Source organism: Paramisgurnus dabryanus, chromosome 10, assembly GCF_030506205.2.
Source record: "Paramisgurnus dabryanus chromosome 10, PD_genome_1.1, whole genome shotgun sequence".
NCBI classification, from domain to species: Eukaryota; Metazoa; Chordata; class Actinopteri; order Cypriniformes; family Cobitidae; genus Paramisgurnus; species Paramisgurnus dabryanus.
Window position 1 is genome coordinate 17,691,439 of NC_133346.1, and position 25,525 is coordinate 17,716,963.

General features: G+C 36.8%; 1 protein-coding gene and 1 long non-coding RNA gene across 3 annotated transcripts; both read right to left on the reverse strand.

The window, feature by feature from the left end:
* Window positions 1-2,199: 2,199 nt before the first annotated feature.
* On the reverse strand, window positions 2,200-24,925 carry dmtn (dematin actin binding protein). 2 transcript variants are annotated; one of them, XM_065290500.2, is made up of 16 exons: window positions 24,740-24,925; window positions 18,475-18,531; window positions 18,098-18,160; window positions 16,395-16,550; window positions 16,118-16,162; window positions 14,869-14,986; window positions 14,743-14,787; window positions 14,501-14,644; window positions 12,083-12,192; window positions 11,737-11,842; window positions 7,036-7,100; window positions 6,597-6,645; window positions 6,477-6,484; window positions 6,061-6,126; window positions 5,486-5,566; window positions 2,200-3,292 (listed from the first exon to the last, which is right to left on the reverse strand). In XM_065290500.2, the coding sequence occupies exons 2-16, from the start codon at window positions 18,481-18,483 to the stop codon at window positions 3,179-3,181; spliced, it is 1,179 nt and encodes a 392-aa protein (XP_065146572.1). In that variant the 5' UTR covers window positions 18,484-18,531; window positions 24,740-24,925; the 3' UTR covers window positions 2,200-3,178. The 2 variants fall into 2 exon arrangements, with proteins under 2 accessions (XP_065146572.1, XP_065146571.1); XM_065290499.2 differs by lacking the exons at window positions 2,200-3,292; window positions 5,486-5,566; window positions 24,740-24,925 and adding an exon at window positions 22,296-22,441 and having other exon boundaries at window positions 6,100-6,484.
* Window positions 9,086-11,715, reverse strand: LOC135779693 (uncharacterized). The gene is made up of 2 exons (XR_010544847.1): window positions 9,603-11,715; window positions 9,086-9,501 (listed from the first exon to the last, which is right to left on the reverse strand). It is a non-coding gene; the product is annotated as an uncharacterized lncRNA (long non-coding RNA).
* Window positions 24,926-25,525: the final 600 nt, after the last annotated feature.

The following is a 25,525-nucleotide window of genomic DNA, read 5'->3' on the forward strand; positions in this document are numbered from 1 at the left end:
TATACCTTACATAATATTTTAAGCGTAAGAGTAACTATCTTATACAGTACATACTGTATGTTTAACTATGAGGTCTACAATAGCAACATTTAAAAGCTGCCAGTTAGCATTCCCATTGATTTCAGCGGTAGTTGCTCCGCTAGCCCAGGAAGTTCACAAGTATGCTGTGCTCATGAGACCACAGGACATTTTCAGCCAATCACCTTAACTGTAAATATCATGTACCATAACAAAACTGACTGGATGATGAATGCACCAGAACATACACAGTCCCTAGAGCCTCTTCATCCCAAAAATGAACAGAATACTGTAAAGGAATATCGGTGATATATAAAACATGTCTCATTATGAACGGGATCAATGGAGAAAATGCTTTTTGATTCAAGATGGTGTGCTTACCCCATCCATCAAAATGAACTAAAGGGTCTTTTTCAGCTCAGACCCATTAGTTTTAACATACAGCTATAAAATTGATTCCATAAATGTATATGGCATAAAATATATCTCATATATAATCCAGTTCCAAATCTTCTATGACCCCATTTGCAATTCTAAAAAGTTTTTTTAAGCCTTATTGGTACAGTACATATAATGAACACTGACTGAAACGAGCAGGTGTATAGATGAAGTGATTCTGTTCGTTCCCCATGGTTGTCTTTTGTCTATAGATGAGTCATAGGCGCTCACGTGACCCGTCTCCAATTATTCTATTGTGGGAGTAAAACAGCCAGAAGCCCATTTAGACCTCCAGAAAGTGAAAGAAATGGCAGTAAAGTCTAATGACCTGATGGGCCACCTGAGGATTTGCCACTCCATCACACAATGAAGATCAGCAGTGGCGCTCCTGCAAATTAAATTCAGCTGAACATTATAGACAGGGTGTTTTATGAGGTGGGCACAGGAGTGGAGTTTGTGCGGAAGTAATAAGTGAAAGTGACTTCCGCAAATGTGGTTAAAGTCAACACGTTTAACGTATGTTGCTGTACTGTATAGCTTTACTGGTAAATCAATGTGTTACCTAGTGGTTCTGGGTTTGTGACATGTGTCAATTTATTCTATAAAACCTATTCAGTTTAAAGTGCACCTATTTCATTGTTAAAAACTTTATTTTGTGTATTTGATATCATACAATGTGTTCGTGTGGTTAATGGTTAAAAAACACATTATTTTCCACATACCATACATTTTTGTAGCTCCAGATGTCACTCTCTTCCTGAAACGCACTGATTTTGTACAAAACTCATCGATTTGAAAAGCGCTGTGTCCCTGATTGGCCAGCTAATCTGTACGTTTATATGATCACAGACATTGCACACCTAAAAAGACAGTCAAGTGGAGTGCACTGATTTGTGAGATGCAATATTTCATACAGTAAACCACATACTACGTAACACAGCCTTTTTAAGCAGGTCACTAAAGGGTTAACACTCTCAGCTCCCTGGGTTGCTATTTATTTATTTATTTACATTTGTTTGTTTATAACAAAAGTATGATTTATTACATTTATGTACATTGTACATGTCTGAAAGACAACAGTAATTTAATCATTTTTGTACCCAAGAAATAGCCCAATAAATATTGTTTATGCTGCCTGCGAGATCTACTGTATTGAGCACTGCTGACATCTTCTGTTTAACCATGGCAAAAACAGGCCAGCAGGCAATAAATCAAACTTTTTACAACTGACAGTGCCTGTTGTAATCTATCTAAAGACTTTAGTGTTTAAGAAAAGATCTGCAATTGCCTTAAGTGCATCAATTTCATACATTTACAAGTGAGGCTACTTTCAGTTTATTTTATTAATAAAATCACTAAAATCCCTTTACGCTGCAAAGTGATATAAATTATACCAGACAAAATAATGAAAAAATATTTTTGAGCGCAAGACAGGGAGATAATATTTTTTTTATTATACTTTTATATTATTAGGAATGAACCATAAAAACGAAACTGAACAAGCGGGCATTGTTTCTTCATTTTGTTAATTTTCTTCCTTTTCTTAATTTTTAAAAATAAACCCATCAATTAAGTTAGTTTTGGTGCAGTGATCTGAAATGATTATGGGGTCGACAGAACTGGAATTATTTCATAAGAAGAATAAAGCGGTATAAGAGTTATATAATACAGTCACCCAAATCACATTCATACCCAGAAAATGTCTTATCGTAATTCTCACAATCAATTCATGTACACAACACAGACTGTAACATGAAGCTTTTATTGTCATTGTTGCACAGTGTTACAGATAATTTGGTGAGATGCATGACTATGAACATACCCATGACTGCTGGACAGTATCTGTTGTAAGCGTGTGATACATGATAACACCTATATGCAGGTTCCAGTTTAAACCCGAACCTCCGAACTTTACAGATTTGCATGTGTCTTTATGTGTAGCGAAGATCTTCTAACTTTGTTGTTTTTTTTTTAAAGCCAGTTACAACCTACAGTGTTAAGCGCAGACCAAAAGCCTGAGCTTAGCACCAAGCCTGAGCTTAGATATTTCATACTAATTCACGATAAAAACACTGTAGCTATGTGCACGAATAGGTATTGTAGATCATAATGCCGTTTATAGGTCAGACTCTTGATAAATAATATAGACTAAGTGTCCATGCATTTTATTTTATGAATGATCTAGAACGTTGTTCTTTTAAGAACATTTGGTTCTAATGTTAGAAATGTCAATGTAGTGATCTTTCTTTTTTTACATATAAACACTAACAATAAATAAAAACAATATGATATATGTACATCACCATACATGTGTGGGATACAATAAATTAAGTTACACATTGAAGTGAAATATCAGTAACCACATAGAAAAATGATGGTTAATTAAATCTTTGTGTAAATATATAGGCCTATATTATAAATTTCTCTGGGCACTTTTAAGATTTGAATTGTATTGATGTTAAGCGTAAAGAGGGAGTTGGAATATTCATTATGGAATTCCATGAGAATCCATGTTTTCAGACTTGATGGGAAGAATCCTCATCCTGCTTGTTATTTACGCCTTATACTGTTGTGAATGTGGTTGAAATAACATTTGGTAATGTGATATCATCTCACTTGCTTATCTTGACATGTCTGCATAGCATCCGTATTAGATTAGCATGGATATTATTGGTCTCTCGGTATGGAGAGTTTTGAGTGTCCGAGTCCAAATGTCCACATGTTAGAAAAGGGACACTTTTTTCTTCAGGTCATTCCGTTTCCAAAGTGACAGACGATCGAATTCTGTGATGGTCATTTCAAATAAAGTCTGAAATTCCTCTGGAGACAGGTGTCTCTTTAAAGAGGGAAAGACAAATAAATAAAGTAAATTACATATATAATACAGTACATTACGTGTACAGTACAGTAAAACTTAATTTTCAGGAATGTAAAACTTTATAATCGGTGGGACACATCCCCCACCCAGCTGTGTAAGACACTGATTTACAATTAATTTTATAAATAAAATGCACTGTTCACTGTACAGATTCTACATTGCTGTGTTTGTTTGATGAACTTCTTTCTTAAGTTTGTTAAGTTTTAAAGGGTACCCTGCCTATAAACACATGTATGTTGTAATAGATTAACATTGGGATTGGCTATATAAATGTGAAATAAAAAAACTGTACAAATGTAAGAGTCTTACATTCATAATTTAAAAAAAAATTTTTTTAATCAGAGGCCGTCATTTTGTTTTTAAAAAAATCCTTAAAACTCATCTTTTTAGAAAAGCGTATTGCTAAAATTGCCATTTTAATGTCTTTTAAGTTATTTAAGTCTTTTGTGTGTTTTGTAGGACTTTGAGGTCATTGAGTTGATGTAAAGTGCTCTATAAATAAAATGTATTAATATAATTATTGTTGATTATTTCACAAGACATGCATTAAAAACATTTTAACACTACAGTATTTAATCAGTATGTAAAATGATGTGAAACAGAAGAGTAATAAATGCACACAGACAGTAGGTGGCGGTATTGGTCTTGACATCCGCATGCCATTAAAGGGGCCATGGCATGAAAATGTTAGCATTGCCACTTTGTAGGTGTGAGCAAAAATAGGTCATTGAAATTTGGCTTTCATTATGATGTCATAAGGATATCTTATTAGAATAATACCGCCCCCTTAATCTGGACTTTCCAACCACTGCACTGCTATTTAGTGCAGAGAGAAAGAGAGAGAAAAGAAGGACTTGACAGCACAATTGAGTTTGAATTACAACAAACTACCATCATTGTGATCAGTGTTTGCACTTCAGCCGCTCATTTGCATTTTAAAAAACACACCCAAAACGACACATTTTTGCTCAAACCTACAAAGTGGCAATGCTAACATTTTCATGCTATGACCCCTTTAAAAATACAGGAACATCAACGTCTTCTGTTCAGACCTTTCAATATGAACCGCAGAGTAACATAAATAATGAACAATACAGAAAACATACAAATGAAAGATGATCAAAATAAAGATGATCGGAAAGTAAAACATTATCACATAAAAAACTATAGTGGCCTAGATGTCATAGTATTTACTATAGTAAACTATAGTAAAATTTTACGATAACCATTACACGTCAATGATCCAAAATACACTTTGCACGAAACATAATGGCTACCTCCATAGGTTAAAATAAGCATTACATGTTGGGAATTTTTGAAGTAATTCTATCAGTGCAGTATAGTGGTAGAAGGCAAATATTATGAAGTATTAAAGGGACACTACACTTAAAAAATTATAATAATGGGCTTTATGCCCAGCTGCACTACTTCCTGAACTTCAGCCAGCTCCTTTTTTCCTGTCTTCCATTATTGGACAAACCGATTAATCCAGGTGTGCCTGACCTCAGTAGTCAGAACAACAATAATAATCAGACCCACCTGGATTAATCAGTTTGTCCAATAATGGCAGACAGGAAACAAGGAGCTAGCTGAAGTTCAGGAACTTGACTACAGAAGAGTCAAGTTTTAAATATTAAAAATATCCAAACTCTTTGGTAATTTTTGAGTTCAATGCTAATGGTCTAATCAGATTCAATGGATTATGCTAAGCTATGCTAAAAGTGGTACCACCAGACCCAGAGATCGGCTGAATAGATTGCAAAACGATAAAAATTAAATGTTTAACTCTAGGGGAGCAGGAAAATGAGCATATTTTCAAAAAAAGTGGAGTGTCCTTTTAAAGCATACAAGTCTTCATAGTTGGGGTACCCTTTACATAAGTTTCATTAAGTTTGGTACTAAAAGCACAGAAACTCAAAGTAAACTCACATATAGTCCTTAAACACCGACTTTTTTGTAATGATTTTGAAAATTAACCATGCTTTTACTTCAGATAAAACAATAAAAAACATGATTATTATAGTAAAACCATAGTAACACCATGATATTACGAATGCTAATCAATATGATAAAAAACATGCTTACTACACTTTTACTATAACAAAACCATGGTTAATGTTCGACAAAATTAGTGCTTAGGAAGTCATTTACCTCTAATCTGGTCCTGTCAACTCCTGGTGGAAGTTTAGAGCGCCCTCTGTGTGTCACAATCAGCATTTCATATGGATATATCTAAAGAAAGATTACATTTAGTACACTTTTAGCGTCAAAATCAGGTCCTCTTTGTTTCACAAGACACAAAAACAAGAAGAACACTTACTAAAATTCTACCTCCAAAGTTTTCAGTTTAGAATAAATTTCAGAAATAAAGCTTTATTGAGTTCATTCAAGGGATGCAAGGCTTAGAAGCAATATGAAATATGATGGCATGATGACATGAGGTTAAAAACAGCGCATGAAAACCTGAAAACCCAGCAAGCAATAGCCGTCATTTCACCATCTAGGTTAACCAAAGACCCAACATAGTCCGGCTATGAGTAACCAACTTCTAGCCAAAATAAACACATTTTTTGCTTTCATTAACTTATTTATTTTATTTCTTTTTTTGTAGTTCGATGCCTATTAAATTTAGACTGTGTTTGGACGACTTTATGACGTCTTGTCGACGCACAATTGCTTGCTGGGAACTGTGAGCGTAACAGATTGAGTCACCACATCTACCTCACCTTTTGCTCCAGAATACTAGGAAGAGAGTTTCCTCGGTCCATTCGCCCACTCTCTGATTCACCGTTCTATAAACAGACATCACCCCATCCCCAAAAAATGTCCCCGGGACAAAGGAGACCAATGTGAGAGAAACAGTACATTTATTGAGGGGGCTCATTGCATCCGTAATAATGAAAGTCATTGGATTCATTATTAATAATCTGATTCATTATGAATACGTATGGAGTTGGAAGCCATGAAATAGGGAGGGAAGGCTAATGTCTGCCACTTAGGGCAAAGATACATTAGGAGCAGGAAGTGGCAAACAGGAAAGGATGTGGTTTCCACGTGAAAGCCTAGTAACTGCATCAGCTTTTTTCATTTCGTAAGATCCAATAGCCATGCTTGTTAAATGTAATAGTGTAAAGCATCTTACCTGTACACCTGCAGAACATCAAAAAAAGAGATATAATGTGTTTTTACATCATTTTGGTGATATATCTTGTACATTATGTGGCAAGATTTTATGCCACATAAAACTAAATTCTAATCTTACCTGTTTTTGCTTTTCCATTCTCTGTAGAGGTAAAGTCTGCCGACTGCAGCTGTAGCGAATAAAACAAAACACAAATAAATCAGAAACACTTAAGAATGACAGTAAAACAACAGGTGTTTAACATGCATACTGTATCTCATGTTGAAAACTCTTGTACTATAAAACAATCTGTGACTTTCACTTTGCTTGCAAAACATCTTGCTCAGTGCTTGCCGGGTTGTGCTTTTGTGTTATCAAAATCACGAACACATTAACAGATTGCCACCCACATTTAAACACTTTGACAGATGGCCACCCACACCAGTGCAACCGAACTGAACCCAACAGCAAACCCAAAAACACATTTCACATGCACAGAGGTTAGTCAATCATTACAGAGAACATACATATTCAAGATCATTTGCGATATATATATACAAGAAAGGGGTGTCACTCTTACCCTTGTGAGGCCTGTTCGACTGCAGGGGGGTAAAGATGCAGATTTGGTAGTACTGGATGTGTAACCTGCAATGAACAGAAACACAGTAGAATTGTAGTTCAAGACTGATTTTAATAGAGATATAAAGCTCTGAAGATGCAAAAAACACCTAGCACACACAAATATTAAACATTATAATTTGATAAAATTGATCACAGACTGACTACCTTAAAGGAATAGTCTACTCATTTTCAATATTAAAATATGTTATTACCTTAACTAAGAACTGTTGAATCATCCCTCTGTCATCTGTGTGTGTGCACGTAAGCGCTGGAGCGCGCTGCGACGCTACGATAGCATTTAGCTTAGCCCCATTCATTCAATGGTACCATTTAGAGATAAAGTTAGAAGTGACCAAACACATCAACGTTTTTCCTATTTAAGACGAGTAGTTATACGAGCAAGTTTGGTGGTACAAAATAAAACATAGCGCTTTTCTAAGCGGATTTAAAAGAGGAACTATATTGTATGGCGTAATAGCACTTTTGGGAGTACTTCGACTCGCCTGAAAAGTCCGCTCCCCTTCTCACTCTCATAATGGGAGAGGGAGGGTGTTACTGCGCCGAGTCGAAGTACTCCCAAAAGTGCTATTACGCCATAAAATATAGTTACTCTTTTAAATCCGCTTAGAAAAGCGCTATGTTTTATTTTGTACCACCAAACTTGCTCGTATAACTACTCGTCTTAAATAGGAAAAACGTTGATGTGTTTGGTCACTTCTAACTTTATCTCTGATTGGTACCATTGAATGAATGGGGCTAAGCTAAATGCTATCGTAGCGTCGCAGCGCGCTCCAGCGCTTACGTGCACAAACACAGATGATAGAGGGATGATTCAACAGTTCTTAGTTAAGGTAATAACATATTTTAATATTGAAAATGAGTAGACTATTCCTTTAAGAATCAAACCCATTATATTAGGGTTGCTAGCCATAGACATCATAGAGGTAGACGCCCTATCGACCGCTACTGCCTACTGGCGCGGTGAGATATGGGGCCGCCATCTTAGATCGGTCACCCGCTCCACTCAGTGTAATCTGTATGACTGGTGGAATGAGCTATCAGCGCATTTAATGAATCATATCTCAGTGAATACCGAACAGATTTTCACGCGGGTTTTTTTGCTGCAAAGGTCATTCATGGAGCTATGATATAGGACACATGGTTCGGCGTATTTTAACCCCTTATGTGCCGCAAATCCCGTTTGAGTGGGGGTGACAATGTGATGTACATCTTTAAATGAATATTTCTCTGGGATTCTTTGGGCTAGAAACCTAATCTTGGTCTTGTTTTAAAGAAGACAATTTAGGGTTTTTCACAAATGAGTTGGAACATAAAAATATTGAATATAAATACTTTTATAGCCGTTTACCTTTATTTTAATATATCAAATTATGCAGTAACATATTAATTTATAAATAAAATTACATAAAAGTTAATGTTTCACACAATAAATAATGTTAACATGAAGCAATATGTCTCAAGTAGTTGTGATCCAAATCACAAAAAAATGATGTTTGGGTCACAATTTTAATGGTTTTACCAACAACTGCCACTAGATTTTGCCACATACTCTTGTACTCTTGTATACTCACAAACTAATAAATTACTGTCACCGCAATATTATTCATGCAAAAAGATTTTGAAATATTAAAACTACATTCTGAGAGCTTTCCGATGATATATAGCTTGCCATGATTTTTTAGGTTTAGAGTAGGGTTTTAGTGTTATATGCAAAAACAAATTTGGCCTACCTGTGGGCCCGTAACATTTTTAGAAACTGACTCTCACTGTGTCATAATTTTCCCCAAATGGTAATGAAATATGAAAATTATACTATTTGAGCTTTCCAACAATATATAGTTTGTCAATATTTAGGTTTAGAATCTTAGTGTTACCAACACTAATGTGGACAGCGCCACTTAATGTTCATAGTAGGAATGAATGAATATTCACTAAACAGTAATAAAATATTCTGATATAAGATATAAAGTGAGTGCAAAATCAAAATGTGGTGTAGGACATAAGATATTTTATAAATCACACACTATAAATATGACAAAGATGCAGAAACAGATAGTTGCAATAAAATAAGACTTTTTAATATGGTGAAGAAACAATTTAAAATGATTTGTAAACCCCCCCACACACTCACACGCGCGCGCACGCACGCACGCACGCACACACACACACACACACCCCTGTCCAGAGCTTCTTTCCCGTGCTCCCTTTCTGTAGTTCAAGAGAGGTGAGTTTGGCAACATGGTGGAGCCAAAAACACAGACACAACCAGTGACAACGAGTCAGACTGATAGTTGTCGATTCCAAACCGAGTCTCCTCAATGTCCTCCCTACGAAGGAAAACATCCTCTGTTCCTGTTGACATCTCAGCTTTTTAAAGCTCGGCGGATCACGCAGCTCACAGCACCTTATAATAATAATATTAATAATAATAATAATACACATTTATATAGCGCTTTACACAATACTCACACCAGAGAAACTCTTGTAATTATTACTTTACTTTACCCCACTCTCCTTGCAGGGTGAACAGCGGCTGGTGCAGTAAACATAGCGAACGTTAGCTGGCTACGATTTCAGTACAGTAAAATCAATAAGCTGGCTCTTTCTCAATTTTCTGGTAATATTCTATTCACAAAATACAACCAATAGTACCGCGATGTTAAAAAGTACTTGTGAAAATAATCCTCCGGGCTCTATTTGCGATCGTCCGCCGATTAGAACAGGAAAATGCTCCACAGTGCTCTGACATCTTATCTGCTGCCATGCAACGAAACTAGGAGAACGACCGGTTTAAGATGGCCGCCGTATTTCTCAGTCCCCAGCGGCCAATAGGGCATCTAGTCTTCTATATGATATCTATGTTGCTAGCGCTATGCCCCTACACTCTCTTCAGAAATAAAAGGTACCTTTCTGTTACTGTGTCCCTTTAAAAAGGTCCTAATATGTTGCATTATGGTACAGATATGTATCTTTGAGGTACCAGTATGTACCTCTTATGCCGGGTACACACCAAAATAATTTTTTACATCTTTTACAAGATTTTCAAAATGTGATAGACCACAAAGATTTAACCAGTTTGCTCCTATAGTGTGTGGTGTGCCATGATGTGTCAAATACAGCACACTACACATGGAACAGATTTTCAAGCAGAGTCTCGACGGTGAACACAGGAAATCTCACAAAATCGTGCGAGACTTCAGAATAAGCATGGCGGACGATATGCAGGAAGAAAATTTGATGATAGTGTTTGGAATGATTTTCACAGAAAATTCAAGGAATAAAAAGAAAAGGGTTTGGGTGAAGTCATTGTGGGAACATGGTCTGTACAAGTTCAACTTCAATTTGTGCTGCGCCATGACTGCTTCCGTCTTCCATCGCCTCGCTTTCTGATGGGATATTGTTTCGTTTCATGTGATAATCTCAAGAGCATGCGCGCGTTTGTCCTCGGTGTTCCCCCCACACATCAGGTTTTTTTATTCTGATTCGCGATCGGGCGGCTCCGACGTTTTTCCGATCAGGTTCGGACACTCTAAACAAGATAATCTGTAGAACCATAAAGATAATCGGGACATAGCTAGGATTGTCGGAAAGGGGGAAATCAGCTCAAAATCAGCCGGATTATCTTTTGGTGTGTACCCAGCATAAGGCAGTGTTTCCCAACCAGGGGGTCGAGGGCCCACAAGGGGGCCTCAGCAGATTTCCAAGGGGGCCTCAAGATAACTGAAAAATTATTAAAAATTGGACAAAACAAACAGTAATGTACAACAGTAATCTAAAACAAGCTAAAATCAAGATGTTTCTTATTTTTGGCCATTTTAGTAGCAAATATACATCTGTCTAGTCATTCCAAGTTCTAGTTAATTTTATGTGGAAAAAATTGAATGAGTGGGCTTTTAAATATTGTTGTGGTCAACTAGGGGGCCTTGAATTAAAAAAGGTTGGGAACATCATGTATCTTTTATTCTGAGAGTGTACCTGTAAAATTACATAAACTCTTGAATGCAACTCATGTTTTATGAATCAGTCCCTCCAGAAAAATGCGATTTGAATCATCCAAAGTACGCATATTTATGCGGGGGCCGCATTTTTTCCAAATACGCCGCACTTTCGCAGCATAAATTGCAGATTTCCGTGCGCAACATATGCGGGGCTTGCATGATTTCATAATAAAAGTTTCAAACAGCTTTTGCAAGTTCCCGCAATTTCAGCACGTAATACTGCATAAATATCCTGCGTAATACATCACATTTTTTAAGAAAACGTGCCGCAAAGATCAAGGATTTTTGCCTGCAACAATCACACAAAAAACTCACATTTTAGTAGAAGGATATATTACTGCATTATACATACTCATTTTTAAGTGTACTTAATTCTAACATAAGTGACCCTAACATACGTCTGTGAAAACCCAGCTGAAGTCATTTTTTACTGTTTTCTACATAAAATTCATCCTACAAAATGTAAAGAACATTCTGTGAAATATAACCTTGATATCTTTAATATTGACTGAGTAAGGTCATGTTAAAGATTGAAATCAAACTTTGATGCCCCCATAATTAAGATTATAAGACTTAAGTCTGGATTTAACAACAGATTGTTTTTAAATAAAACTATATTAACTATATAAGCAATCACATACCCAAGTGAATGTTTGTCCCATCCGGCAGTGAACGTGTTTTTCTACGGATGAGCTCTGATTTCTCTTTCTCCTCCTTGAGGATTAATTTGCCCATGTTGGACTGTATCTGTAAAACAAACAGCACAGTCATAATTTAAGAGCTCCATTAAACCCCGCCCTCATGTGCCTGCATATCCACCCAGCACTTACTGAAATTTAATGGCTCAAAAACGAAACACTTCTTTATCTGGCTGTCAAAAACATTCGTAGTCCGATTTATTCTGGACAAATTTAAGGATTTTAACTTTAACCGGATGAAATGATTTGGGACTGTGAGGCTCGATCCATTAAAAAAACGTGCTTTGACCTTCTCAATTTCCTGCTCCTGGAGTCTCTTTGCATCTTCTGTCAGGTCCTCAAAGTCATCGTCCTCGATTGGTTTTCCCTGCTCGGCTGCTTTCTTCCTCCATTCAATTTCTGAGAGGGACAGACTGGTATTAGTATTATATAACAAATATAGAATATTACATCATACACTATTGTAATGACATGCTTTCTTCTGTCAAGGGGGTCGCACACTGGACGAGAAGTGCAGCGCCGCACCGCGTCTAGGACAACTCAGAGGTGTCGTACACCGGAAGTGCACATTAAATAGCGCAAGCTTAGTCCAAAAGCATCTACTTCAAAAAGCAAAATATACGTTAGCAGCCAATGTTAATCATTAATGATTTGGGACAAATATGATGTTATTTAATGTTGAACTATGTGAGTGGTGCTCTATGGCGCTACAAGGATTTGACCAACTTCATGAGTAGTAGCTGGGCACAGCGGACAGGCGCCACCTGTCGGCGCCGGTGTGCGTATACTCATATGCTGCGTCTGAAACCGCCTACTTCCATACTATATAATACGTGAAAAGCAGTAGGAGAGGCGAGTAATATGTTCGAATACTAGGGCTGTGTTGAAAAAATCGATTCACCGATTCTGAATCGATTTTCATATTATTTTCTAAAGATCGATCCATAACTCAGAGAATCGATTTAATAATGAATAACTTAAACTTGCCGCTTCATTAAAGATTATATCACTTGCTCACCGCGACACCGTCTTTCACCGTCGTTTTGATATTCTCTTGTAATTAAATCATTTAGTTTGGTTAGAGAGAGCAAACACTAAGAACTGAATGTGTCTGCTGCCTGAATTCAGCGGAGTTGAACGCGCATCACATCACAGAGCAGCAGGTGTCAGATTTCATTTATTTCTGTCAGTGTGCGAGGCAGGCTGACTGACCGACCAGACGTTGGCAGAACCCGCGTTCTTACTCGTTTTTGTTATTATATATATATATATTTATATATATATGATTTTTAATACAAGCGAGATGGTTTTGTTGTTGTGTTTATCATCAAGAAAAACAATAAACCCATCATTCAAGCAGCGCTTTATGGAGAAGTAGCCGGTTGCTCTGCTTGGGACTGGCGGGTTCTGTGAGATATACCTTGCACACATTGACTCAAGTACTTAATTAAACCAGCTGTTGCACTCGCATTGCACGCAAATTCATACGCGATTTAACGCAGCTTACGCAAGCGCTGCATTTAAACAGTTGCGTAATTCAAAAGTGAAAGTAAAATGCGCACGTCTGCATGCGCATTAAGCCCACCGGTGGGAAGATTCTGTCACTGCAGCAACACTAGATTGAATTCACGCATGCGTGCGAGGTGGAAGGACATTAAAACAATGAACATGGCGGTCAGTAACGTTAAGCAAGCGGTTGTTTTGAAAACTCCAGAAATGCAAATAGTATCAATATGTTGCATAACTACAGTCCTGTAATTCAGGTAACAGCTGGAAAAAAATGCTTTTTTCAAAAACACTAATCTAAATCTCGGATCGAATCGAATAATCATAATCGATTCAAGATCTTGAGAATCGGAATCGAATCGATCCTTAAAATTTGAATCGAAACCCAGCCCTATCGAATACTAAAACAGAATGCGAATAGTACCTGGATGACTTACAACTTCTGGTCAGATTTTGCAGTGTGCATACGATGGACACTACACTATCCCATGATGCCCCGGGAGAGGAGTTATCCAACGAAGAAGACAACGCGTCGTCATATTAGGCTGTATTCGTGCTCGAATGACTTGACGTTACATTGTACTCCCTACTGAAAAATCCAGCTAAGACCAGCACAAGCTGGTAGCTGGTTTTTGCTGGTTTAAGGTGGCAGTAGCTGGTTTAAGCTGGTCCTCCCAACTTAAAAAGTGACCAAAACACAGCTAGACCAGCTTTATAAGTGACCAAAACACAGCTAGACCAGCTTGCTACCCCAGCAATAGCAGTTCAAAACCTAGCTGGGAGACCATCTTAAACCAGCTCACCAGCTTATGCTGGTCTTAGCTGGATTTTTCAGTAAGGCTGATAGCAGCAGTTTGACTCTTGGGGCCCTATCATACACCCGGCACAATTCAGCACAAAGCACGAAACGTTTTTGCTAGTTTCAGCCCGGCATAGTTATCATTTTCACGTCTAGCATCACGTTGTTTAAATAGCGAATGCGTTTGCGCCCATTTGTGCACCCATGGGCGTTCTGGTCTGAAAACGAGGTTGTGTTCAGGCGCATCGTTGGCGCTTTGCTATTTTGAGGGAACTTAAATAGACTACGCCATTGACCAATTAAAACCTCATCTAAAGTCAATGCGTCAATCTTTGCGTCTGCCAAAAACACAGAATTATAAACTAAGTGACATTGGACAGATGAAAGACGGTGAGCATTTACCCATAGTGGCTAAAGAAGGTGGACACGGCCAGTACTCTGTCTCTATCTTTGAGGGCAGGTTGGGATCAGGCGGCTGAGCTGCTGGGAATTTGGACGACTCGATAATGGTGTCATGTTTGCTTTGAGATGCTCCAGTATTTGCATCTGGGAAAATAAACAGAACAGTGTTACTGATTCATTGTTTATTGTTCCTTAAAAATCAATGTACAGCTTCTTATTAAAGTCTTGAGAAAAACAAATACCATGTTTGTAAATTGGAGGCTTCTTATACATATTTGAGCCATTGTCTGAAAGAGGAACATACCAAAAAACGTTCAGAAACATATAAATGTGCAACATAAACGACCGCTTGTGAATGATATAATAACCTGGCCTGTGGAAATGCTGCAGCGGGCCTTTGGATGCAGGACTTATCTTACGAGGCTGCACCGTAGAGCCCGTAGATCCGCCTGGAGACCCCTGCTCCGGCTCTTTTGTGGCAAATATCTGAAGAAAATCACATATTGCATTATTTTGAAAAGCTAATACATCTTGATGCTTTCATCATCAACTTTCTGACAACAACTCAGCATGTTAAAGGATGCCAAATCATCATTTTCACCGTCTGATCAATAATATTACACTGCAAACCTATGCCTTACTGTAAACTATGCTAATAGCTGCCAGCAGATTTGGTTTAGTTTGTTAAGCCACCAAGTAATTTTCACGCTGTATCATAATAATACTCCTGTATATTTCCATCTGAGCATCCTAAAATAAGATAAAGTTCATGCAAAACTAAATCTCTTTTATAAAAATAATGGCATACAGGTTTAGAGGTGTAGAAAATATTAACAGAATTTTTATTATATTTATTGAGGTCAGATGCAAAACCCTCTAAGTGCGTCTTAGATGTTTTCTTGTAAATTAGAATTTTTATGGATTCTCAAACAAACCGAATGGCCTAAGACTAAGATTAAGCAGATTTGAAGCAAATGTATTTAATAAACGTGCCAAGAGCATTTGGCTAATATCATTTTTTATGGAGGTGGAGTTTAGTGGCTTTTGCATCTGAGCTCCTCAACTCCTTTACATTTAGTTGTGTAATCAAAAACATTTTAACACATTGATAAATCAGATTCAGATTCATGCTCGTATTGATAAGGTAGTAAAAACGATAATATCTCCTGGCTTTCACTATTGCTTTGGGATCTCATCTTTCAAAACATGGCAAGGAGCGTCACATTTCCATTTACGTAATTACGGTATTCGGCCAATCACAATGCATTGGATAGCTGGCCAGTCAGTTCATACTGCGCTTTTTCAGAGCGATGAGCTTTGTACAAAACCTGTTACAGATGGGCCGGACTTTAAGGTGCTAATAACATGAAAATAATGCTTTTTAACACCATAATGTGATTTTTTTGGCCACAAAATATGGGCTCTTTAAATGACTTCACAATAAAAGGATCAATGAAGACTTCACCCTGGTAAATAAAATTACTATGCAACCTTCAAATAGAGAAGTAATTAAAGGGCCAGCACTTTTCATTATTATTAAGTAACTCACTAAAAATAACAAGGTACAGGTAGATTAATGTTAAAGTTGTGACCTGTGACTACCCAAAATAGTCTCACCTCAGGAGAAGGAGGGGGTGAGATTGAATGAGGTGACATTGATCTCTGGAGGAAAACAAGAAAACAGAAGACTTCTTAACCTGACATTCAAATGGCTCAATCTCTGTCACATACATATGATCAAATACACATCATCAATATTTTACTGTTTTAAATAATAGAAAATCTACCTTTCAATATTGATTAAGCACTATAAGACCTATAAAAAAACATGCAATAAACGTGTTCAAATGCATCTAAGTGTAACAATAAAAGACTTTTTTTCTGGCATTCTAACCTCTCTGCTTTTCGGGAGCCCCGTACGACTCAGTGCTGCGATGTTGAAATGCGGCTCGTACACCATCAGATCCGGCCTTTCTACCTCAAGTATGGCTTTGTCTTTGGGAATGGCTGCCAAGTCCTTATATCCAATGACCTGATTGTCCATTCTTGCCTTGGGGAGAATGAAAAAAGTGTGTAAAATGTGAGTTCAGTTTGTAGTGAAAGAAATGGTTGTCTTCTGGCTCATGAGCTCCCTGGGAATATCAAGCATGTGCTTTATGATGGACCAGAATTTATTATCATTATAAAACCGTAAGTTATTGACAACTCAGTTATTCAGTCATTAGGGTCAGTTTTTTTGAAATTGAGATTTATACATCATCTGAAAGCTGAAAAAATAAGCCTTACATTGATGTATGGGTAGGATAGGACAATATTTGGCCGAGATAAAACTATTTGAAAATCTGGAATCTGAGGGTGCAAAAAATCGAAATATTGAGAAAATCGCCTTTAAAGTTGTCCAAATGAAGTCCTTAGCAACATGTTTTACTAATGATATATACATTTTGACATATTTACAATAGGACGTTCACAAAAACTCTTCTTAAAACATAAACATTACTTAAAGGATAATTCCGGTATTTAACACTTTGAGTCTCATTTCTGGTTTGTTTTGGATGAACTACAGTGATGGACACAGAAATTTTGACAATGGGTCGTGTCTTGAGTTTTTGACTCATTTAGAAGCGTCTCTTGACTGCTTCAGAATGGAAGTCAATGACCATGCACAAATATGTCATTAAAACAACACTTAACGTTTATTTTCAAAACTGTGCTACTCACTGAGTGGTTCGTGTTCGTTGATAATTAAAAACAAGTGTATTGGCGCAATGTATGATTTCAATCCGTGTTATTTGCTATAGTGGAACTATTTTTTCAGATACCTCACAACCGCGTATATACTTCCGCTCTATATTTGAGTCTGAAGCGTTAGCACACTCCCGACCACTTGATGGCGACAACCACTTTGCCATACAAGTACCTCGGTGTCTAGCGTCACAATCGAGCTCAACTTCAAACCTACATATTGTCACTGAGCCATCAAATATGGGAAAAATTTCTTCTGAGAGAAACCGAGCGAAAAAACTACAACCACATGTAAACAGACCCTTTTCTGTTTCCTGGTGGCGGAGTGATATATCAGCGAGCAATGAGTCTTCCAAGAGAAGTCAATGGAATTTTACAAAATGCCAAATAAAACACGACAGAAACGGTATTTCGCTACACAACTTGTTTTTAATCATCAACGAACACCACGAACCACTCGATGAGTAGCACAGTTTTGAAATGAACGTTAAGTGTTGTTTTAATGACATGTTTGTGCATGGTCATTGACTTCCATTCTGAAGCAGTCAAGAGACGCTTCTAAACGAGTCAAAAAGTCAAGACACGACCCATTGTCAAAATGTCAGTGTCCATCACTGTAGTTCATCCAAAACAAACCAGAAATGAGACTCAAAGTGTTAAATACCGGAATTATCCTTTAATATCCAAATGATCTTTGGAATAAAAAATATATAATTTTGACCCATACAATGTAGTGTTGGCTAATGCTACAAATATACCTGTGGGACTTATGACTTATTTCCTGGACCAGGGTCACATTTGTGCAAAATCATAATTTAGTGCTCAAACATTGCTTAAAATCAAATGGCTTACCACAATAGAGGTGGCTGGCGAGCCAGGTGCGCTAGGACCCCGGGAAGATGGGGCCGTCCCTGTCTGCAGGCGTAGGCCAAATCAAAAAGGTCACAGGTTATAACATAAAATGGTCCCATTCGATGACATGTCATTAATGAAAAATAAGATCTCTTTCTAATATCATCAATCAAACTGATGTTATCTGTCACTCTGCCACGCCCCCTTTCATTGCTTACTAAATGGAAAACCCAGTGCAGATCTATTCACACTTAATAGGTTCTTTATATCTATATCACACAATATAAATACAGTAATACAGTGAATCTAGGCATCTACATAAAGAATTAAATGAATCCAATGTGTTATATTCAGTAAAACAGTACCACAAACATTACCTTCTGCATGACTGCAAACTACAAACTCCTGGCTTTTGTTATTCCGGTTATACAGCTCTGCAAAAAAGCATGAAAAGAGCAAACATGAATTTAAAATGAAAGCAAATTAGATTATGGATTACTTTATGTACCAGTAATTCAGTTGTTACCAAGACCTTTGGGCATGTTATTTAAGTTGGTAAGCATTTTTTATATTATATTATTTCCACATATATGAACATGTGAATTAGTGAGATTTATTGAGAGAGAGAGAGAGAGAGAGAGAGAGAGAGCGAGAGAGAGAGAGAGAGAGAGAGAGAGAGAGAGAACAAGATTAATATTCAAATTCAACCAATCTATTTAATAGCCCACCGACGGCGTTCAACACCTTTGCTCATATTAGACACAACAATAGGGGGATAACAAAGTTATTGCATTGCGTGTTACTGCAATCACATTCAGAGGTGCATATACTTTATTTAAAAGATTATAAAATATCAGAATAATTCTATTTTCAACAGCTGCTACCCGCTGGAATATGCATGAGGTGCAGCAATATCATTTCCACTAAGAGGATAATGTCTTCCTCCAATGAGCGGCTAATTCATTGGACGCAGGGACATCCTGTTAGCGTGGGGGAGGGGGAGTGACATCATAATCCATGTATTACCCTAAACAGCTTTTTGGTCCAATAGAAATGTCTCGTCTCACATGCGATGGGAAAGACTGGGATGGCAGTCAATGTGCTAATTCACTTCAAAAGTTAATTTCAATTTAGTTTATGACATGCTCACTAACTGAGTTGGGCATTTTTAATCCATTTTTACTAAAACTATAGGCAAAGACGCTCTGTGTGGTCTTCTATCAGTGTTTTTGTGATCCCTCATGACTCTCACACATGATGATTGTTTTGGGGTGAAATTTAACTGAGGAATGTATTGCTTGTTTACCCTTTCACAAAATAAAACCCTCCCCTCTTCTACGTCATCATTCAAAGGTCAATAAAAGAGCCAGATTTCTTTAAGAGGATGAAACCAATATATATTGGCACCTCCTGTAGACCCTCTAAGACAAAAGATTTCTATTTTGGCATGAAACAAACATCACATCACCCTGAGTCAAACTGATCTGTCTCTGCTGGTTAAAAAGATCAGCGATCAACACGGGTCAGGTCCACTCTGGCGTGAAGGACATTGTACTGAGACCACATGTGTGCTGAAGAACCTCGAATCTCTTTACAGTCACGATTAATCAAATAGAGCACAATGTAAACGGCCTTTAGTTTGGAAAGAGGGACCCATCTGCATCCAGCTGCCTTTAATTCAAGTTCACTCTGGCTCAGACATGGGTCCCTAAACACAAAGCGCAGATAAAGTTTGATTTACTGGTGATTCACATGACAGAAGGCCATTTAATACATCACTAAAGATGTATACTGGCAGCCTATATTTTAATTCACAAAGCCTCGCCTTTTAATCCCAACCAGTTATTTACAATACAGAAATCTAGGACGCTATTTCGCTATTAACCCCTTCAGACCTGATTTTTCCAGTGTTTAATCAGTGTGCCTTATTTTGATTGGTTGATCAGGATTTCTATCGGTTTGAAACAAAGAACATGTGACGGCCATTCCAAAGGGACACAGGGTCTGAAGGGGTTAAGAGACCCCTGATATTCAAATGAGTTCTTCAGTTTTGAACATTTGATTTGTGCACTGCGAATAAAGATTTGTGGTTCTATTTTAAGATAATTCAACAGGGTTTTTTTTAGTTAATTTTCTGGACTATAAGTCACACTTTTTTCGTAGTTTGGCTGGTCCTGGAATTTATAGTCAGGTGCGACGTATATGTCAAAATTATTTCATATGAACCAAGAGAAACCATTACCGTCTACAGCCGCGAGAGTTCCCTCTATGCGCACGTATTTATGAAATTCAATGGATTCAGTGATGCGGAATGACTTCGGAACCTTTTTGAACTTGACCACCCTTTGGAACTCACTCCCCATCCACATCAGACTCACTGACCACCTATAAAAAACTGCTAAAAGCTCACCTGTTTCAACTAGCATGTTCGAGGCACTCTCATTTGTAAAGCGTCTTTGCGTTCTTTGAAAAGCGCTATATAAGACTTTTGTATTATTTGGCTTGTTGTGTTAATGTAGCGGCTAAATTAAATTTTAGCCTATTCAGCCTCCCAGGTATGTTCTGTATGCTATTGTGTATCGTGTAAATAACTGTTAATGTTACTTTAACAGGTACGAACACCTATTCAGCCTGCTGTTCTGTGCTATTGTTTAGTTGAATAACTTGCCTTTCCGGCTTGAATTTTATGAAATCATTTTCTAAATAAACGTGTGACATATAGTCCAATGCGACTTATATATGTTTTTAATCTTCAAAACACATTTTTGACTGATCCGACTTTTACTCCGGAGTGACTTATAGTCCGGAAAAAACTGTAATATTTTAAGTTGAATGAACTTAAATCTTTAAGGCAGCACGAACACTTACTTTTTTACGTTGAACCAGCAAATCTTATTTTTTAACACTGTTTGGAAAGCCCACTGGTGTTACTGTGCACAATTGATAAAGCATGGTCATGGTTTTGTTTCATATATTGTGTAAAGTAATAACTGAATCTACTTTTAAAAAAGCTTGTAACTATAACCTATAGGGAACATACATACTAATACAACTCGCACTGAGACTGTTTTAGATCAAATGTCTACCAAATGCATGCATGTCAAAATAAATTAAGTCTTTCAAAATGTCTGCAGTGCATAAATGCTAGTTTTTGTATATATGCGCCGCAGTTTGGAAAAACTAAAGCATTCTGCTTCTGGTGCACATTACAGATAACTCAAAAATACAGCTGTATCAGTTCATGCTGTCCCAACTGGAATTGAATCCACAGATGACCTCATAGTCACAATAGACTTATTTCTAAGACCAACAACCAAACAGCATCTATAAAATGTCCTCCAAATCTAATGCATTGGACAAGATTTTAAGATCTGTTTAACACAACTGCATGCATGCTTATAGTAATAGTCAGAATGAAAACATGCAAACAAATCATACAAATCAAACACATGAATGTTTAAAATATTTACAGCCCAGTATTACATATATGACATAAAATGGGCCAGCTTTATTATAGTGTTTGTTAATAAGAAAGCATGGCAGGTACTCATGAGATGAAGAGCATGCCTCTTATCTCCTACCAGAGAGGGAGTTGAGTAAGCATGCATGAGTAAGCAGTGAGGGAATATGATTGTTATTCACTGAAAAATGCATGCAATTTTAAATATTTTGAATTCATATTTTCCCTTACCCATTGGTAACTTGTTTTGTTTCTTGTTTTAAGCAAAACCTCACTGTATTTGGTTTGTTTTGGCCGATTTGCTATTGGGTTAAGAAATAATTCAAGATACATTCTCTGAAAATGATATATTATTTTATATTACACAAATTTGCTTTCCTGTTTTAGATATTTAGATACAAATACTGATTAAGAAAATTATTTTTGGTCTGGTTGAACATCAACAGCTTGAGACAAACATCGTCACAAGCATAAAAAAACATCTCCTCCTAATTTTTCAGCAATGTGCGAACGCTATTGCAATCTTAACCTAAATATAACAATTTGGTTTGGCTTTTCCAAAGAAATAAGTAAACAAATGATTTCACAATATAAAACAATTCAAGAACTGCACAGGACTCATCAATACTCTCAAACTGCTTTAAAAGAAACATAAAAAAAAGAAAGGAAGGAAGTGAGCAAGAAATCGTAAGAAAGGAAAGGCTCATTTTTGGAGACAAAACAAACAACGATACACACCAGGATTTCAGCTCCAGCTCTGGGATGAAGAGGAAATCCTATTCTGATAGATCCAGACTTCCTGCCACCCCTCTCCTATCTCCTGTTTTCCTCACTTCTCTCTCCCTCTCTTTCTCTCCCTCTCTCTCTCTCGCTTAAAAGACCCCACCCACTTCTTTCTCCACCCAAACTGAAATGCACTTATCTCAGCAGAGCAAGAGCAGCCAACGCCCAATCAGACCCGTCGGTTGCGTCACCGGGGCAACGCTCTCCGTCTGATGAGAATTCTCTAAGCAGTGTGGATGGATACAGGATACATTACCTCGACAAGGCCTTTCTGATCCACTGGGAGCGCAATGGTAGGAGATGAGGAGCCACCATATTTGTGACAAACAGCCTGAGGAAAGTCCTCGTTTTTAAAATCACTTTGTTGGTAGAATAATGGCCATCACCCCCCCCAAACACTTTTCTAATCCTACCTCCACCCCTTTAAACCTGAGCAGGTTTGGGATGCCATATTTCTCATCCCAGGCTGTTACATATGTAGTAATAATTAGGCTACAAGTCATTGGTGTAGATCTAAACATGTCAGACTCTTGCTTAGTCAGTATTAGTTTAGGTCTAAGACACCAGAAGAGAGACTGACAGCTGGATTTGCTCAATCAGATTACTTTTCTATTGATTAAACACAGTTCGCTCTTGTAGTAAAGCACTTAAGGGCATGACAGAAAGTGAAAGGTGTCTTATCAGGAGTCAACAAGAAATGGACTTTTAGACAAAATACTGGGGTTGATATTTATAGAATTAAATAAAACATTAGGCAGGTATCTCAAAGGTAAAATAGGTCAACGGCATTATTACGCAGCCCTCTAAAATGGTTGTGATTTATTTGGATAAAAGCATCTGTAAACGTGATTGGTCTGTCACTGCATTTTATGGTCCATTTACTGACTCATTTAGATGCTGCACTCTAAAAAAAATGCTGGGTTGTTTCACCTACGTCTGAATCAAATACAGACATACAATTTAATTTAATTTAAATTAAATTGATAAGTTACATTAACTTGGTCATTAATATGGTCATTTACCCAACCATGAATTGAAACACCTCAGCCATTTTTGTAATACGCAGAATATGACACAAAAATGCTCTTAAACCATATTTCATATTGCAGTCTAACATATTCTGTCATTCATTCTTTGCTTTATTCAGATTTATTTTAAGCAACATTTGTGCTCTGGTCTTCTATGCAAATACAGTCTAAGTCATGCAGAGACACCTGCTGTCTTATTGGATTTACAATATCAAACAGTTGTGCAGGCAATAAATGAATGAAATCCCCCCATCTGTTAAGTTCCATTATGTTCTACCGCTACATATCTTCATTTGTTTTATTAAATGGTCCTCACCATAATGGTTAATAAAAAAGCTACAGGTGGAAATATCTTGAAACTAATAACAGCAGGGAACACGCCATCACATATCAAAAGAATGTCTCGATCTAGTCAAGCATGCATTTCATTGCAACTATGAACTATCAGTGTTGTATGTGATAGTTTACAAGAGGAAATTGCTCATTTTGTGTTTGCAGTCAATCATTTTATGAATAGTTTTACAAATATGAATCAGAGTTGCTGGAATCAGTCAATCAGCTGATTGTAGGCTACAGCTTGAAAAGACACTTTGTACGAAAATATGGGATTGAATATTAAAAATAGTCAAAAATAGCACAAAATGCATTTAATAATAATATTTTTAAAGACTCAATAACAAACTAATACAAAAATAAACTAAAAGTAAATAATAAACATTTACTAAGTAAGCTATAGATGAAAAGATGTTCAAAGGAAACAGTTTCCTGTTGCTTTTGACAGGAAAGGACTGAAACAGCGGGTGTCTGTCTCCTAAGTGTTTGTTTTTGTCCCTTTATTTATTAAATCTGTTTGGTGTTATTTTGTGACACTGGTAGACCACATAAAATATAATTTTATTTTTTTATTTAACAAAAATCACAACAAAAATAAATAAATAAATAAACGTAAAAAGGTAATCTAAATACTGTTCACTGGACAGGCCTTAACAGAGCAAATTCTTTATAAGATTTAAACATGCTGAAGGTTATTCCCGTATATGGCCTATCCAAAACGACTCTTTAAAATGTATAATAGCTTTGCTATTTTTTTAATAAATCCTACAAGAGAATTTAATGATCATCATCTAGTCTAGTGATATGATCTTAAGCCCTTCGGTGCACATTACTGTAATTATTTGCATCTCGTTAAACCGAGAGCTGAAAACGCTGTGATAAATTGTTAACATACATCAAATGTTAATCAACATACACATCTAACACGAAGTAAATCCTATTTATTTTAAATCGTAGAGGCAAAATCTGAGCATTTATAGATTATATTTTCATCCTGTGCATTGATATGATAAAGATAAACATCACGCATAACCTTACCTCTAATGTCCTTTCACGACAATTTATATCCGTCCTTTCCGTCCGGAGACGCAAGATTTCAAACGAATCCAAAACACTCACTCAGAAATAATGCGCGTATAACGCATTTATTTGCGCTTGTCACAATGGCTGTGTCTTAAAACCCAAGATAGCTGTCTACTTAGACAGCATTTTAGGCTTTGTGGGCGCATTTCAAGTCACCTGACTTCTATGATGCGCCAAAATAATAGGCGCTGCGCAGATTGATCAGCGTATGAGATCATATTACCGCGAGAGCGGTTCAAAAGCACCGCTTTTGAGTCGCTCTCGCGGTACTGAAGTCGAGCACACCCTTTGTTTTTGTTTCGATACACAGACATTGAGAAGAAAATGCGCATCGAAAGCATCTTTTATAATAAATGTCTATACATTAAGCAACATACTTTTAGTCTTGGATTTATAATTTAACATCAATAAACATTAGGAAAAATATAACAGGGTATTCCTTATTTTTATTGAAATGAACAAGGGTACATTTAGATGTGTTTTTCTTAAGATATAGCACAAATAATAAACTAAGCTGTTATTAAAACGATCTATCTACAATGGTATATCAAACAGAGCTCTAACAGGTCTTGACCACTAGGGTGCGCAGTAAAACATTATTAAAGCCTACTTTCATCTATTTGATTATAAATTATACAAATACGTTGATAATGTTTCGCATTTATTTATACATTTTCCATTAAAGAATGGTAAAAATTATTAAAAGAAAATTGATTTCACTCCTTAAACGCAGACACCACG